Source organism: Silurus aristotelis (genome assembly GCF_946808225.1).
Source record: "Silurus aristotelis genome assembly, chromosome: 6".
In the NCBI taxonomy this organism is placed as follows: Eukaryota; Metazoa; Chordata; class Actinopteri; order Siluriformes; family Siluridae; genus Silurus; species Silurus aristotelis.
In genome coordinates this window covers 20,895,620-20,913,304 of record NC_139579.1, presented here as the reverse complement: position 1 = coordinate 20,913,304, position 17,685 = coordinate 20,895,620, and the positions used below count along the sequence as shown (strand labels likewise).

Sequence of the window (17,685 nt, the reverse complement as noted above, 5' to 3'; positions counted from 1 at the left end):
CAATATGACATTATAGCCATAATAAACCATACATTTGAAGGCAAATAATTTTTTCCTTTTACTAAAGTGAAAGTTTGAAGAGAGCACTTTTTTTACTGGAGTAATATTTTACCTAGTGTATCTCTACTTTATCCCAAGTACATGCTTTGTATACTTCGTCCACCACTGCTTTTTAAATCATAAGATAGATTTTCACACATGGCTTCACTATTTTGGCTTGAGATTTGTAAGAATAAATTTAAAAAAGTGCTGTGAGAAAGTATTTGCTGTTTATTTGTTTGCATATTTGTCACACCCAAATGATTCAGATGAAGAAAATGTTAATAATACACAAATGTAACCCGAGTAAATCCAAAATGTCGTTTTAAATTATGATTTCTTCTATTAAAAGAAAAAACTATTTAAACCTGCCTGGCACTAGGTGACCTAATAACTGGATGTGACAACCTTGACAGCAACAACTGCAATCAAGTGTTTGCAATAACTGGCAATGAGTCTTTCACATCACTGTGGAGGACTTTTGGCCCACTGTTCTTTGCATGATTGTTTAAATTCAGCACATTAGAGGGTTTTCAAGCACAAACTGCCTGTTTGAGCCATTCAGAAGTGGGCTTGCTAGTGTGTTTTGGATCATTGTCCTGCTGCATAACCCAAGCATGCTTAGTTCTTCAACTGATTGCCAGACTTTCTCCTACAGGATGTCTTGGTAGAATACATAATCCATGGTTCCATCAATCAAATCAAATCGTCCAGGTCCTGAAACTGCAAAGGATCCCCAGATCATCTCTCTACCACAACGATTGAATGTTGGTATGATACTCATATTATGACATGCCAGGTGAAACAGGATGCACACCTTCCAGTAAGTTATACTTTTGTCGCATTAATCCACAGAATATTTGCCTAAAAATATTGGGGAAAATCAGGATGCATGTTTTTTTTGTTCAGCAGTGGCTTTCGGTGAGTTCTTACACAAATCTTTGGTCTAATTCTTGACAAAGCTATTTCATAGTTGAAGGATACAAAAAAAGGACATTTTAATAGTTGGGTCAAAATAGATAGAGCTCTGAACTTCTTCTTTCTGATTTGTGATCCACATATTTAAACATTATTCTAAAAATCATTATCAAATTTAAATCTTTAACTTTTTTTTTTTACCTTCTTTCTTGTCACTGATCAAATGTTTATATTCCCATTTATCACCAAAGTACCAGGCACCAGGGGTTTTGATATTGAATAAGCAACATTTTTTCTTGATTCTAGCTATTCTTTATCTTATTTGAATTTATTAATTTATCAATCCAATGCCCAGGACTATTGCATTATATTTCCTAGATTCTACTATTAAACAGTTTTATGACGCCAAAATCCAAACTTAAAGTTACACTAAAGGCTCTGGAAGCAACACATTAGTGGTCATCTTAACTTAGCAGGAGGTCACATCACTAACGGGAAGAATCCTCAAAAGTATAAAATAAGTAAAAAGGCCCCAGTGAAATTATATTTTACATGTGATTTACTATTTACAGGCCAGGAAATAAATATCTACAAAACACTAAGAAAGACGATGTTGTTATTTATATTCAGAAGCATTACAAAACTTGCCAATATGGTCAAAACCAAGATACTGCTATTTTGTCTACAGCTGAGTGTGTGTGGCAAGAGAAGAAGCAAAGGGAAAATAACTGTTCCTGCTTCCACATATAGTTTTTATTAATTAAGACTGAAAGGCAGATGTGACATTAGGAAAGTTTTATTAGAAACATCAGGTAAATAATTCTATAATACTATGAATAACAAGCATAAATAGCTGAACATTACACAAAATCTGTGTTTATACTCCACAAGCCAACATGTTTACATCTGGGGACTTTTCACTTCTGCCCTACATGGAGACTATGATAGAAAAAAAGATATTACATGTTGTAACCAAAAGGATATTTAGCTGGTGACTTGAGGCAATGCACCCATGTAGAATAAGCTACGGTGACAAATCTGCATTTGTAATCTTTATTTTTTCCACTTCAGGGGAGTAGAGTTATCATTCAGAACTGGACAGGGACCCTGTTACAGAACAGCAGGCCTTTTTCAAACAAAGTCTGTTAATAGAGCTCAGTTTACAGTCTGAAGCGTTTCCAAATCCAAACACAGTGGATATAACTGATCTGTTAATTACCAAGTCAGTCATTTAATAAATCAGGTGTGTTAGGAGTAAGAAGCACTTAAATTTGTGCATTTTGTGTGTTAACAACATAAAACAGATTTGAAGTCAGATTAAGCCTCCTACAGATGTTACTTGTCTGAAGTAGAAGTAGTGACTGGTGCTTGTGTGCTTATGAAAAAGCTCTTAGGCTGCACTGGATACTGCAAGCTTCTTCAGGTGATCCATGAACACCTGCAAACTCACGTCGTCTGTCAGGATGGGAGCACCCGACTCCTGCACACAAAGAGGAAAATATTAATTTATAAAGAACCACAGAAAATGAGTACAGTGATTAGAAGTGAGCATTAATAAGATTAATATAAATTGTTTTAACATCCCATTGCACATTCAGTCTCTATTTGCTGCTATAATAACCTCTACTCTTATCCAATAGATTTTAGAGTGTGTGTGTGAAGATTCAAAGTTCTATAGCAGGCCACTCAAGATCTTCTCCTCCAATCCATATAAACGACATATTTATATTGCTTGCACTGTGCACAAAGGCACTGCCATGCCGGGAACAGATTTGGGTCTTCTAGCCAAAGTGAAGAAAAAACTCAATGCTACTGCATTCAAAGACACTATACAATTATGTGCCTCCAGCTTTTGGGTAACAGATTGGAGAGACACCAGTTATGGCTGGGAAAATTAGATGTGCACATACTTTTGTCCAATCAGTGTAGGTCAAGACCATTTACTTTAAGTTGAAAGGAAATTTAGACAGACATTATTCTAATGAATTCTGAACTGTATTACAAATATTTCAAAAATATACCTAATATGACTTACATAATTATGTGCATAATATCTGACCTCACTTAGGAAGACAAGTACTAATGCACTTACCTGGCCCCAAGCATACATGTTGTTATGGGTCTGAGAGGGGTTCACTTTGGACAGCAAGAATCGAGCCTGATGGAGGAAAAATAGAAAAAAAATAAATAATAATAATTAGCATTGTGCTGCATGTAGTGCCATAATCTGATACATTAAACAAGGGCATTTCTGTAATACAGTGAAGGAAAGTGATTGAGCCATTACACTCTAAACTGATTATAAAGAACCATAAAGATGCTTTCTTTAAAACTGCAACCTCTCTGTAAACTCTCTTAGGACCAGTTATATAGAGCAATCATTTATATTTAAATGCATTTGAGAAATTGGCTTGTAATTATTATACAGTTGCACTACAGTTCCTAGACATTGTAATAGAAAGCACTAAACGTAAAAAGGACAAAGTTTTCATGCCATTACAAGATTTACCTGGCTGCCGCCATGCTCAGTGTCAATATAACGAGGCATGGGGAAACGTGTATGCAGGATCTCCTGTGCGTCATCTACTGGCGCTTGTAGGAGGTGTCGGAAGTTTTCATACTCGGGCATGTCCTGGTAGCCAGCTTTCCTCCACTGAGCCACAGTCTGCAGGGAGAAAAACCACACTGCTATATATTGCGCTTTAAAGGCACATGTGTAATGACGCTCTTTTAATCGTAATATATTTATTAAGAATTTACTCATATGAAAGGAAACAACAAAACCTTTACACACACATACAGGCTAGTGCATAGCCAATAATGTCTCACCAGCTTATACTAATGAGCAGAAAGGTTAGTGCATACCTCTCCATGGTATATAAGAATCTGGAAGAAAGTGTCCATCAGAAGGATTCGGTCTGGCAGAATGCTGCTGCTGTCCAATAGCACTGGCTACATGAGGAAAATTTTAACAAAAGTATAAATGCTTTTGTTTTCAATAAAGGAAACTCACAATACAGATTTTAAGCTGCTTGGTGCACATCCATTTTTAGAACGTACTTATCGAGTCAATATACCTAAACTTTAAATTTGTCTGACTGCATCATTTTACAAAATAATGCTACCCCCTACTGTCTCACCTCACTCCTATCTATGCACAACATGTGGCACAGCTGGACAAATGCCTAACACACCTCAGTATTATGTATGCAATGTTTTAAAACCTGGTGTGCCACTCGGAATCCCTCAACCTAACATTACTGAGAGTTTTCGCTGCCAGTTCAAACTGTGAAAATTACACACTTCAGCAGGAACTGGAACCAGGGATAGCAATTATTCTCTCTTACACACACACACACACACTCACGTGCGCTTGAACATAATATCTAACTACGGTTTCAAAATAGATACAAGCTTTCGGATACACTCTGTCGGTGCATAAATAAAAATAAAAAAATTCAAAGAAGAAAATCATCCATGGTAATGGAAAACAGGGTTTACTAATTAAACACAAGTATAGCCTGCAGGGAGTGATAAGAGACACCGGGCAATAATCTGTTGGGTCATGGGATTTAAGATTTATCATCATCATTATGACAGTGCATTTCAGAAGCACTATAGAGTACCTCATATCTGAATATGTAATGGATTAGATAATGGTAGTAGACATCAATATAACATTAAGAATAATGAACCACCACATTATATCTCTTATTAAACTACTAAATCTAAGTGAATTACAAGCTATACATCACTAAATGTAAATGACACACGCCAACAAATAATTATGGGACTACCTCTGGGGGTCCGTTGAAGGAGTAGGCATACAGAATTGGCTGAATCATGATGAGAGACTGGGTGAGATCCTGTCTCATAAAATGGTGTCTGTAGTAGGAGCTCTCATCAGGACTGTTGTTGAATACTTGTAGGAATGGAGACCTCCTCAGATGGAACATAAACTGATAAAACAAAAGAAAAGAAATCAATGAAACTGAAGCAGTCCAGAGGCCAGGATAAATGATGTGGGATAAATAAATCACAAAGTCAGAGTCAGAGGTTTTATTCTCACCTGAGGATACAGAGAGAAGGTCTCAGAGAAACGGAATGAATTAGGGTCATCTTTGTGGTAATCTCCAAATTTCTGACACTGAAACAAAAACATTAATGGAGGTTTTAAATATTTGGGAACATTCTGGAAAATATTGGAGTGTGTAAAATCTTTAGGTTTTTCAAATTTATGGGCAATCTATTTAGACTCTTCTCACCAGACGGATAAGCTGCCGATCCAGCCAGCGCAAGACATCTGGTCCCTCTTCTGATTCAGCTCTATAGACCGCCAGGCGAGCCATGAGGATGGCGGAAGCCTCCTGATCAAATGACGCAGAGATGTTCTGAATCTGCGTCTGAGCATCTGCCCAGCTAAAAAAAGATGAGAAGAAATCACAACACCGACCTTAGCACATATTTTCATCAGTCTAAGGCACATTGATTGACCTAATGCTGGCAGAATTTTATAGAAGTAAACAAACATGGATGCTGAGACAAGCAGGAAGGTCAATGACCATTAAGAAAATTACTCTTAGTGGAAAATGTATGGGCTCTGAGACCAGGGGTACATTTCAGAGAAGACATACCTCATGTTAACATTAAAGAGATGAAACTGACCACTTAATATATATATATATATATATATATATATATATATATATATATATATATATATATATATATATATATATATATATATATACATATACACACACACACACACATTGGGTTATACTGTAGTATCTATTAAAAACCTGCAAACAAAGCACCAGTGCCAAAAAAAATGGCATGAGTTCACTAAATCTGCAGTTTAGTTGTTATAATAGTTGTAATAGCTAACGTGAAAGAAAACAAAAGAGAAACCAACTTTCTGGCGACAGTGGTGACTCTGATACGTTTCTGTCCATTGGAGTGCTGGTACTGGGTCACATATTGTACGGCACCTCGACCTCCCTGGGGGATTGGAGCATTGTGCTGCAAAAGACAAAAAAAAATAAAATAAAAAAATCATTTCCCCACAGTAACAACCTTGACACCAAGTGTACTACCAGCAGGTAACATGAATAACATTGAATATCTAGTTACAATTGTATAATGTCAGCAATGTAAAATTGTTCAAAAAAGTTTAAAGAACATGACAGTTTAAGGTGTTTACTTGGCATGCAAATTTCTCAAGTTGTGGGATGTTCTGGGCAAACAGATTAACAGGTTCTGCTGCTAATGTCTTGGTGCCAGAACCACACACCTTTAGATGTCTTGTGATGTAAATGTCTGAATAAGTTATATCTGTTTTGGCAGCATAAGGGGGACCTACACATTAAGTGTCTTAATGTTTTAACTGATCTGTGCAGCCCCTCCATACATGTAACACAATCAAGATGTGACATTACAAAACAGTCTGGCAACAGTGCAATAGAGCCTAATCTTCTAAATATAATTTTAACAGGCCCAAATAAACAATAATGTTTTTGTAGCCAAAAATGAGACTGCACTTTTAGTTTCAATGATTATGTGATCATACAGCAGCACATCAGCAGTCAATAAAGTTATTGCATGTCAAGGACTATTTGAAAATAAATAAACAAAACACAAAAATATTACATTAAAAAAATGGACCAAACATCTGCAAATAATTGGAAATAAGACTTAAGCTTAGAGAATTCTACAGAGCAATAATTAAAGATTAAGTCTTAAACCGTTTTAGAGTCATGCTTCTTGCCAATTACCCTAACAACACTTGTGCATGAAGGCTCATTAACTTGCCAGTCAGTAGATACAGCAGTAAAAGGATATTAAATCTGGAGCTTCTTGTTTACAGAACAGCCTAGCTCTAGTCACTTGCCACAGCCTGTGTCCACCAGAGCTGTGCTCGTTAAATGTTGAAAATGTGTTGCTGTTGTGGCTTTGTTTGCTATGTTCAAAAAAGGCAGGTTGAGAAAAGGAAGGCTAAGCTGACGCTCCCCACAGAGATTAGTGTGCTGAGAACGTTAATGACTACATTAGATCATCCAATCATGAGGCACAGCATGATGTCCACACCTGCATAACAGCCACCATCACTCTCTGGAGCTTTGACGCAACGTGGGATAACTTGATCATAAAATAAGTTTCTTTGTAGATGTACAACACAATGGCTGGGATTCACAGGAGTGCAACTGGGCTGCAGGTGTTAGAGGTTAGTAGTCTTAAATGCCTGTCTTCAGACATCTTTGTGAATTCAACAGGAGGGAGTTTCTACTAGCTTAGCAAAATGCAGTGGATAGAGGTGGCATATGCAGTTCTGATGATTAGTTCCAGCTTGTGCTCTGTGTGTGGGAACACCGTACTGCTCCTCCTGCTGCTGTCTGACAGGAGCCTACAGACAGAGACATGGACCCTGACGCTCAGTTTCAGCCTGAGTGATCTGGCACTCGGCCTCTCCACCATTCCTTTCGGAGCCTATAACAGCCTGTTCCGGCCACAGGGATATGCCAGCTCGGGTGCCTTGTGCCAAAGCAGTGCCTTTCTTTTCCTGCTGCTCCAATTGGCCTCAGTCCATTCACTTACCTGGGCCACCATTGACAAGTTTACAGAAATCTGCTTCGCTCTTAAATATGCACGAATCTTCAATGCCCGCAGAACCAGAGTGATCCTTGCTGTCATTTGGGTCTATTCACTCTTGAACGCATCCCTGCCGTTGCTGGGCTTTGGAAGCTATAGTTACATCAGCAGCAGTTTTCTCTGTGCTCCCACTTTTATACCTGCCAACACTTGCTTCAATATGCTCTTCATCGTGGTGGGTATCATCGTGCCCATTCTGGCAATGTGCTCCATGTATGGATACATAGTGTACATAGCCAGGAATCAAGTACGACGAGGGACATTTGTTTGCAATGAACTGCACTGTTTTTATGTGCCTGCCAACAATTATTTCAAGAGCTCCATTGTCATGGTGACCACCACAGGTAAGCGGCATGAGAAAAGATACAAGATTACTGGAAAATGCTTTTTTTTTTTTTTTTTTTTTGGTAGAATTCTCTGCATTGTTCCCTCATGCATATCATTGCTCCCCTACCCACAGACAGGCTGAACACATAAGGACAAATCTTGTTTAAAAATAATAATAATAATAATAATAATGTCATTAGTGTCTCTTTTGCATTTATATGTCTATTCTCATTCACTGCTCTCAGCCATTAGCATGCTACATTAAAAAAATACACTGACCAAATAAGTGAAAACTTCTTAAACCATTTTTAAACAATTGAAAGCAGACAATACCAGCAAATAGACGTATAGTCAAAGGCTAGCAAGAGCACAAGCAAGGTTACTAAAAACAACAAAATGATTACACAGGCAACAAGTGAGCATACCAGTAATCTATGATCTCAATGGTTACAAAAAAAATCTTCCCTGCTCTTAATTATTAACTGAATCACATGATCTGTGTATGTTAACAGTGTGTCTGCTCATTTGCTGGCTGCCATACATCACCATCTGCTTCTATGAGACTCTGACAGGGAAAGAAAGTCCTCAAGTCGTCTCCGCAATAGCCACCTGGCTAGTGCTTTTCACCTCCACACTGAACCCATGGATCAACTCAATGTCGCAGACGTAAGCAAGAGTCACTTAAGTTTGTCTGATAACAAAATCACCCATTGTGTAGAAAAATAAATCTGCCTAAATGTATTTGAAGGTCTGAACTGTGTTTACCTTTTCATGTAGGCATAATAATGATAACAATAACAGAAACTTGCTAGAGATATCTAAACACGTCAGAATGCTAACAAAATAAAGATTAGTAATGACTTTTGTGCATTGTGTGTATTAAGTGGATTAAGTGCATTAAGTAGTGTCTTGTGTATCAGGTTTTACAGAACTGAAGTGCTTAAACACAAAATGGCTCTGTATGCACTTTCCTGAGAGTGTAATACACAGCCCCTCGTGCTGATACTGTGCTTTGTTCACAGGTCGATTAGCCGAGTGCTCTCTATTAGATAATGTTTAAATGCCATAGCCTAAACTTTTAGTAGTAAAAAAGCATGATATTTAGATAGACGGAATATTTCCCCACCACAATGGCACACAGTACTCAGCCTCAGCTGCTTTTCTAGATCATCTCAACAATGCCAGGAATAATAAATGTCATTAATGTAGAACATTACATAATCTAAAATGTTATAGCTTAATTTTTTTTATGGGTGGGAATGCTTCCATCTTGCTAAGAACTGCATGAGATCAGCCAGAAAATAATCCCCCCCATCCCCCCAAAAAAATAGTGTTTTCTTCCCTTCACTAGGCACAGGTTTGCACTCGTTTATAGCCAAATGTCTCTATATAAAATGGCATGTTGCCTAAATAAGCTGATAAGATTCTGTGAAAGAAAGACAATTTGATAAGTGTGAAGATACATGTGGGTGGTTAATCATGACCTTGTTCCTTTTAGGAGATACAGAGTCGCCCTGCAGAGGAGTGTAAATAAAATCTGTCAGAGAACACACAAGAACTCATTCTCCAAAAGCATGGACACTGGCAGAGAGAGTCGCAATTCCCCCCCCTTAGTGTCTGATGCACCTCAAGCATTACAAGTACACACTGACCCTGTGAATGAGCCTGAAGAGTGCTGAGCGTGCTTTCCTACATCTGGCTGCTGTGTGAATCGGAGACCATAAAAAATGTGCTAAAGAAAATTAATACCTTTTTTATGGGAACCACAGTAACTAACTGGGCATTGGAGACGTCCGAAACAGCTCTGATACAGTGCCTTGCCAAAGTATATCGTTTTTTTTCTGTTTCAATGAATTACAACCTCAAAAAACGTTTTGTTTTTTTATGTAATGGATCTAACAAAATAGTCCAAATTGCTAAAGTGGAATAAAAAGATACCTTGATTAAAAAAAATAGAAAAAAGTAAGAAAAAAACCCTGAAAATGCAGGTGCATATGTACCCCTAAATACAATCTGGTCTAACCAATTAACTTCAGAAGCAACAAGAAGTCACAATGTCAGTATAAATACGACTGTTTTGAAAGACCTCCGAGTCTGCAACACTACTACGCAAGCAACATGAACTGATCAAGGTCTTATTGGATCAAAGATTTATAAGAAAATAAATCTAAACTAACTTTGAATATCCAAAAGAGCCCCAATAAATCCATTAAAACAAAATGGTATAATTATAGTACCAAGAGATGGCTGCCCACCTTAACTCTCAGACCAGGCAAGGAGTACATTAATCAGGCATTCAGGAATAATTTAAAAGATAAACCAGAGCCACAAAGACTCACAGTGGAGTCATTAGCAGCACATTAAAAATTCAACATATTTTCCTTCAAAGTCGTAGACGTGTTGTGTAAATCAAATAGTACAAATCTTTTTTTTTTTTTTTTTTATCAGGTATAAAGCTGGGTTGTACTGTGGAAAAAAATAATTAAAAAGGTTAATACTTTCACATGGCACTGCAGAGAGACATGTTGCAAAGAAAATGTTTCTCTCTAAGAAAAAATATTTTCCCTTTTATTTTTTCAAGAATATTAAAAAATTTGATTTCCCTGGGATTTTTATACATGAACTTTATATACACTTATGAATGTAAAAAATGTTGATCTAATTAAAATGCTTGAACAGCTAAATTAAGTCTGTTTGTTTTCATAAGTAAATCTTTGATTCTTATTGAGTCTTACCATAGAATTATTCTGTTGCAACATTATAAAAGAGAAGACTATAACAAAAAAAAAAAAGGTGTCTGGTATGACTAATAAATGAATTACTAGACATGCTATATAGCAAAAAGAAATGCAGAAAGGCTTGAGCAGATATTTGTTTCTTGATAGGTTCTGCCCTCTAGTGAATCCGCTTAACATAACACATGCAATAACTGAAATGACTTTGCTGCCTTACTCATTTGTCATATTTGCCTGAAAGTACAATTTCAAATTAGACTGTATATTGCAGGTGTCCCTGTCCTTCTTACCAGGTCAACTTAGAGAAAACAACAATCAACATAATCATATAAGTACATGGTCTGTTGATAAAACTGAGACCAACACTGCACATACCTGATTGACAACTTCAAAGTAAACTGCTAGCGTGGTGTTGGGGTCCAAACCACAGATCTTCCACTGGCATGTACCACCTGTTCCTATCTCCTGAAATAAGCAAATAACAAAACAAAATAAACAACATGTAAGAGCTATTTCAGTAAGAATACAAGATCTGCTGATGTCACCAAGAAAACAACCTTTCATCCGCTTACTGTTTTGATTAAACGAGCATTTGACATTTGTTGTAATCAGACGTTCAACTCACATTTTCTGACACGCAAGCTCCTTTGGCATTCAGGGAGACACATGGTCCAATTGCTCCAGAGATCTTAATCTCTCTTGATGTCTGAAATATGAATGGTGGTTAGGAATGTTGACCACTTTTATACAACATGGAGACATTGATAATAAAGCATATGACGCTAAGACCCTACCTTAATCTCTAGAGTCCCAGCAAAGGCCATTTTAAAAGATCCTTGCACATCCTTATTGAAAACCCTCTGGAAAGTTTGCTTAAACAGGGATGTGTTAAAAGAGTCTGCCATCACCATATAACCTCTGCAACACAATTGGGATTATTATATAAAAATTATTACAATGAAGAACATTCCACAAAGCATTTCATTATGAAAAGAGATTTTTTACATTCAAACTAAACTGTTTGTAATGTTGATGTAATACAAATTCAAAACCTCTATAAACGTATATGATGTGAGAATATATGATCCATCAATCCAATTATAATGTTATAGAACAACAGAATTGGATGTTGTGTGTCCTGCATTCTCACCCTGTGTAGTTGGTGCAACACTTCATCTCTGCCAATCCAGTCTGATCCAGGGCACAGGCATAAATGTCAATGATGTGACCATTGGCTGCAGCTCTGTTTGCCAAGGCTTCATAGTGCTACAAGGATACAATGCAAAATCAAGCTCACAATTCTAGGTCATCCAGCAGAGTCAACACTGTTGTGTTATCTATGCTTATATCTTGCGAATGATAACGAGCTACAACTTTATCCAAATGCTGATTCTGGTAACTCACTTTGGTGGCTTTTTTCATAAATTTTGCATTGTCTTTCTCAATGTCATGCCAGGATCGAATGGGTATCTTCAGCTCATCTCCAACCACCATGCCTGGGCCTTGGGTAGCTGGGCCACCAATAAAGGTCATTATTCGAGCCCCTGTGTTTGGGAAAGTGCACTACAAAGAAAGAGCAGGAAAAATTTATTAACAATAGATTATCATGACAAACTGTACTTAAATAGACAGATAAATGAATCCTTAATCATGCTTCTTGTCAAAAACATTCTTGAGCAAGGTCCTTAACTGTCTGTACAACTGAGGGCTGTATCATGTCTGACCGTACAATCTGACCCCAGCTACTAATCTAGCTGAGACATGTGAAGAATATAATTTCAATATACTGTACTATATATGTGATTAAGGCTTTTCTAATACAAACATCAACTATGAAATACACAGTTCATAGCTACCTTTAAAAATGTACTTAAACTGATAGCCATTGTATCTTGAAAAAGCATTATGAAGTACAATAATGATGATATCACCGAGAGCCTGCGAATAGAAATAGTAAAAGCAGCTTTCAAAAGATGACACTTACCTCTAACAGTCCAACAGCAATAGATAAAGCTACTCCTAATGATCTGAGGGGCCGTTTACCCTGGGTGACAGGCCAGGGGTCTTTTTGCAGCTCTCCCAGGAGATCAGTCAAGTTCATATCAATCTTCTGCACCGGCTGTAGGAATCTAAGCAAAAGTCCATTCGTTCATATGTAATTGTATACCATGCTATAAACCAACCAATGTTCAGCTCTAATACAATTTAGAAATTGACTGCAGTTTTATGAGATTCTTGTTAAGCCTTGTTAGGCCTAGAACATATTTTAAGCTGTAAAAACCTGACCAAAAAATATTTGTTTGATTATGACACATGAAAAATGTTACATACCTGTTAGATGGTGGAGCTTGGGGTTGTTGTGGTCCACGACCTGCTTGAGCCGCAGATTGTTTGCTCAGACCAAGCATTTCCTGCACACATGATTCAGAACACTGAGAACCAGAGACCTCATTACCCTAAATCTAAAACTGATAATGATATGTACTGTTGATTGTAAAAAAACATTTCAGGGTTTCTAATCACTTAATACCCAAAATATATCTGAAATATTCATCAGATTTTATTGATTAAAATGAATTACAAAAATTGCATTTTGATAATTGCATTTTCTATAAGATCATTATCTGACAAACTAATATATTTATATAAATAGAAGAAGCATTTACCTGTAGCTGCTTGGCAGTGAGGTCTTTGGTTCCTCTGAAAACATAGCTTTTAGAGATGCCCTCACAGCCCAGCTCATGTACCTGCACCATGCGGCCAAATGTGATGAGACCTACTAAGGCTGTAGGGGGCAGAAGACTGAGAGACATCTGCAGAGATTCCTTCAGAGCTTGCAGGTCTTCATCTTCCATACATGTGTCCACCACATAAAGAAAGGTCAGGGGCATCTGAGGACCTCTCTGTGGGTGCAAAATTAAAGTTAAATGCTATGGAAACATTCTGCAGTATTTATTTTATTATTTTTTTTTTAACACTGCTCATGTTTCTTTGTAGAACTAAATCCTAAACAGTGTCAAATAACTCATACCGAGTCTAAGATTTATAAAAAAAAATTTTTAAAAAAGTGTAATGCTTTCATGTAAAAATGATCACAAGCTGTATTATATGGCATTTTGAAAGTTGGCCTCAGGCACAAGTCGAGAACTACATCAACAACCTATTCTTGACATCCCAGACATCCCCTGGGCTTGTTTAATTTCCACACAAGCATAATATAACTTTGTGCTTATCTATCTGCTGAGAAAACAATATCCAATCAAAAGTAGTAGAAGAACACTGAAAACCAGGCCTTACATATGTATAGGTGTAGAAGCTATAAAAATGAGAATTTATCTTCATTTATGAATGTGCTTTATACCATAGTAGCAAAAACTACAAAGGCAACTCCTCACTCCAATGAAAGGCTTTTCCACTTCACTGTGAATTAAAATTGGCACAAGCCAGTGACGCAGGTGGTGTTTGAGTACATGGGTGTGACGACAGAAACAAAGCCGGCTGAAATAGTTCTTTACATAGCAATGGCGATGTTAGTCACGTCAGTCTAAAAATGTCTACAAACACAAATTGCTCAGCAGTCGTCACTACTACGCTTTGAATATGCATGGCATGTCAAAAATGTATTGTGATGTCCAAATGCTCTAATAAACACGGTTGCTAGGCATTGTTAACCTTACACTGTGCATGTGCATTTGACTTGTACACAATTTGACTTGTACACAATACACTAAAAACTCTGACTACAAAATCCATGTAGTTTAAGTCAAGCTTTCACTGACAGGCATTCTATCAGACACACTGGTGTGGTTAAAGGTGTGTTGATTTTTTTAAAACTTCAAATGTATAATAGCATTAGCTTTAAGTCAATAGAAGAGACTTACCTGCACTACATATTCAATGGTGGAGAACTGTGGAAGCAGTTCAGCTGGCTGGTTCACCTCTGATATTCCAGCATAGGTTGGAGGAAACTAAAAAGGATTTACATTACAAATGTCAATTTGAAAACAGCAGCCTCCAATAATTTAATGCTTGATGCGATCACTGTTCATTATCAGAGCCCTTACCTGGTTTCTTTGATAACAGAAATTGCAAGCCCACAGTTTTGCTCTATAATCCACTTGGCTGAATGAAAGAGAAAACATTTTTAATTAGAAAGAAATTTATTATTTTGACTATTTCACAGAGTAACAAAGTAATAATGGGCAGTATTTGTGCCATTTTACTTGTTGAACCACAGTACTGGGTTTCCGCAGGTTTTAAACTTAAGACTTTTTAAGACCATTAAGAATTCAACTTAAGACATATCACAACATCAAAAACACAAACAAATGTTGTTAACCAAGCCCTAAATAAATTGTTTTCAAGCCAACTATTGCTAAACTTGCTGAAAAATAAAATTAGTTTTACGTACAATCCAGGAGAGATTTGCGCTAATAACAGAAAGCTGATTGGCTGTTGCGTGTTGGTCTCATTTGTAGTTGGAATACATCGATTTATATTTGGATTAGCGAAAGAAAGAACTACAACACAACAGAAACCAACAAAGACATTCTGAAGTGCTGAAGGAGCATTTCAATGAGCATTAGAGGAAGCTTTACATGGTCAATGGAAAATTGAAATCTGTAAAAATATTTAAGAACTAGAACAGGGAATTAAGACTTTTTAAGGACTAAAGACTTTTTTACTTTTTTAGACCCTGTGTAAACCCTTCAGTACTCTGAGTACTCTAAGTGAACCTCACGCAGAATACCTATGTAACAGACATTTCAGTAAAGGCACATTTCCACAATGCGCAATTTCATTTCAGGACAGCCGAAGCAAAAGCTGCACATTTTGTGCTTTGGCTTTCTTCAAATGCACAGATATCAAAAGTACCATAGACAATCATCTTACAATGCATTATACATTTTTTTTTTACACACTGTATTATGCCACTCTGTGGTCTCCAGTATAATATGGCAGATGACAAAAGAGACAGGGCTGAGCTAACAAAGCTCTAAACGACCTTTAGACAAACAGCAACACTTTATGAATATTTAAAAAAGAAGATTTTCTTACGTAAACTCAATTCAGTAAGCAGGTGAGGCAATGAGGAGACAGACTCCTTACTCACCATAGAGGATTGAGAACGGCTCGGCAGGTGGCACGACTACACAGCACCGGCTCGTACTGTATAGGTGGCAGATCCGGACGCTCTTTCAGTGGGGTAAAGAGAGAGGCCACGGGCACTACCATACGCGTAGCCTCCAGTCGACTGGAGGGCCAAACGTTCCAGCTGAACCGTACTCCATCGCGGTCTTCGTTCTGCTGAATAAACTCCGGGAAGGTTGTCATTGCGCCCTCTGGGAACTATGTACTGTGAAGAGAGTGTACTCAAGAATAAACTAAACTGAAGCAGCGAGGCTGAAGTTAAAAGCACATACCAAGCAGCACACGTCAGCACCATATGTCACAAATGTGACGCCTGACGTGTGATCAAAAGAGAGCGTATTGAAAAAATGACAGATAAATGGTCTTCCGCTGACGTCACGATGACAACCAAGCTGAACTTTCAACTCTGACGCAACGCCAGATATCATGTTGGATGCTTGTTGTAGTTTTATCCAAAGGTTGAATTCCTACTTCATTATTTGAAACGCAACAGGCTTTTCTGATCATATAATGGGTATGATCTACAACACTATATGTAACTACATTACCCACTACCACTTGCACATGCGCAAACACTTGATAATAAAAAAAAGTTAGTCAGTAGCAAACCTGTATATCGCTGTAAATATTAAAAGATGTTTATAAACAGCTTTAAAAAAAACCTGATGGGTCTGTGTATACAAGTAGGTCAGTCATTAGAAATGCCGCTGCTAACTAGCCACATTAGCGACGTTCACATTAACATCGACAACTAAACAGCAAAGCACAATATTAACATCTCATTTATCCAGTTACTAGAATCTAATTTTAAATATATATGCAAATATATTTGGTAGATTAAAAAAAAAAGCTACTTTGCCACATCACCACCACCCTTCGGTTAAAGAGCCGTTTTCGCTAGCGAAAGACCAGTGTATGAGGACTGCCAGAAACACACCCGATACTCTTTTATATGAACTCTTAACTGCTGACTACATACACTTAAAACATCAGGATAACATTTTATATGATCATATTTGGTTCTTACCCAAATATAACATGACAGTAAGGTTTAGTTCGGTAAATAATGAACATACCTTTACAGCGGCTTCTCGGAGGCGCTCCTCGGGCGGACTGTGCTGATGCGCTGACGTAGCAAACATGGCGGAAACGGGGCTGCCACGTCATGACAGAGCTGCAGAGGAGGAGCTGATTCGGCCTGCTTCACTTCAGCCCATGATTAACTCCTTCACCCCCAGCGCCATGAACACACCTATCAGATTACACCACCCGAGACCTATTCTCAATCCTAATGCAAACGCTTTATCCTCCTCATGTTGCTGCGAGATTCAGAACCCAATCCTCAGACACTGGGCGGTACCCCTGAATTGGATACTATTCCACTGCCGAGCACCATGCACACACACATTATTCACATCCGGGGCAACTTTTAGAAGCACACCACTATTTAACAGGTTGAAGAAAAAACATTAAAACGTATCACAGCACCACAGGAACCTGTGCAGAAACTCACACACCCATGTTTAGGCTCAAACCCAGGCGCTATGAGGTGCTCATAATTCAGAACCTATCCCAGGGACACTGGGTGTTAACATGAATACACCCTGGATTCATGTTATAGCCCATTGCAGAGCACCATGGACACATTCACTTAAAAACTGACACACACAGAGTATCCCAAGCTCAGAATCAATCCTAAGAGATGTGAGGTGCCTCAAGCGTCTACCAGGAACACGGAGACAAAAAATAAAAGAAAAAAAAAACATAGGAACAAAGGCATGGTAGCATTCCTTCTAATAAGAAAGACCTTAAATCGTTCTGGGTTTTTTTATATACTTATTACAGATACATATATTCATTTTTAGGG

General features: G+C 37.6%; 2 protein-coding genes across 3 annotated transcripts; one reads left to right on the top strand and one right to left on the bottom strand.

Moving 5' to 3' along the window:
* Positions 1-1,737: 1,737 nt before the first annotated feature.
* On the bottom strand, positions 1,738-17,232 carry sec23a (Sec23 homolog A, coat complex II component). 2 transcript variants are annotated; one of them, XR_014534041.1, is made up of 21 exons: positions 16,895-17,232; positions 15,781-16,023; positions 14,732-14,789; positions 14,549-14,635; positions 13,334-13,570; positions 12,999-13,078; positions 12,652-12,796; positions 12,072-12,230; positions 11,818-11,933; positions 11,462-11,585; positions 11,293-11,373; positions 11,043-11,132; positions 5,873-5,979; positions 5,223-5,376; positions 5,027-5,104; positions 4,755-4,916; positions 3,823-3,909; positions 3,467-3,622; positions 3,050-3,115; positions 1,986-2,437; positions 1,738-1,945 (listed from the first exon to the last, which is right to left on the bottom strand). XR_014534041.1 is itself a non-coding variant. In XM_083544127.1 (20 exons), the coding sequence occupies exons 2-20, from the start codon at positions 15,999-16,001 to the stop codon at positions 2,348-2,350; spliced, it is 2,298 nt and encodes a 765-aa protein (XP_083400253.1). In that variant the 5' UTR covers positions 16,002-16,023; positions 16,895-17,217; the 3' UTR covers positions 1,738-2,347. The 2 variants fall into 2 exon arrangements, 1 of the variants encoding a protein (XP_083400253.1); XM_083544127.1 differs by having other exon boundaries at positions 1,738-2,437; positions 16,895-17,217.
* LOC310727557 (adenosine receptor A3) lies at positions 6,491-9,906 on the top strand. Its single transcript, XM_083544142.1, has 3 exons — positions 6,491-7,949; positions 8,445-8,598; positions 9,431-9,906. Exons 1-3 carry the CDS (start codon positions 7,256-7,258, stop codon positions 9,609-9,611), a joined length of 1,029 nt encoding a protein of 342 aa, XP_083400268.1. The 5' UTR covers positions 6,491-7,255; the 3' UTR covers positions 9,612-9,906.
* Positions 17,233-17,685: the final 453 nt, after the last annotated feature.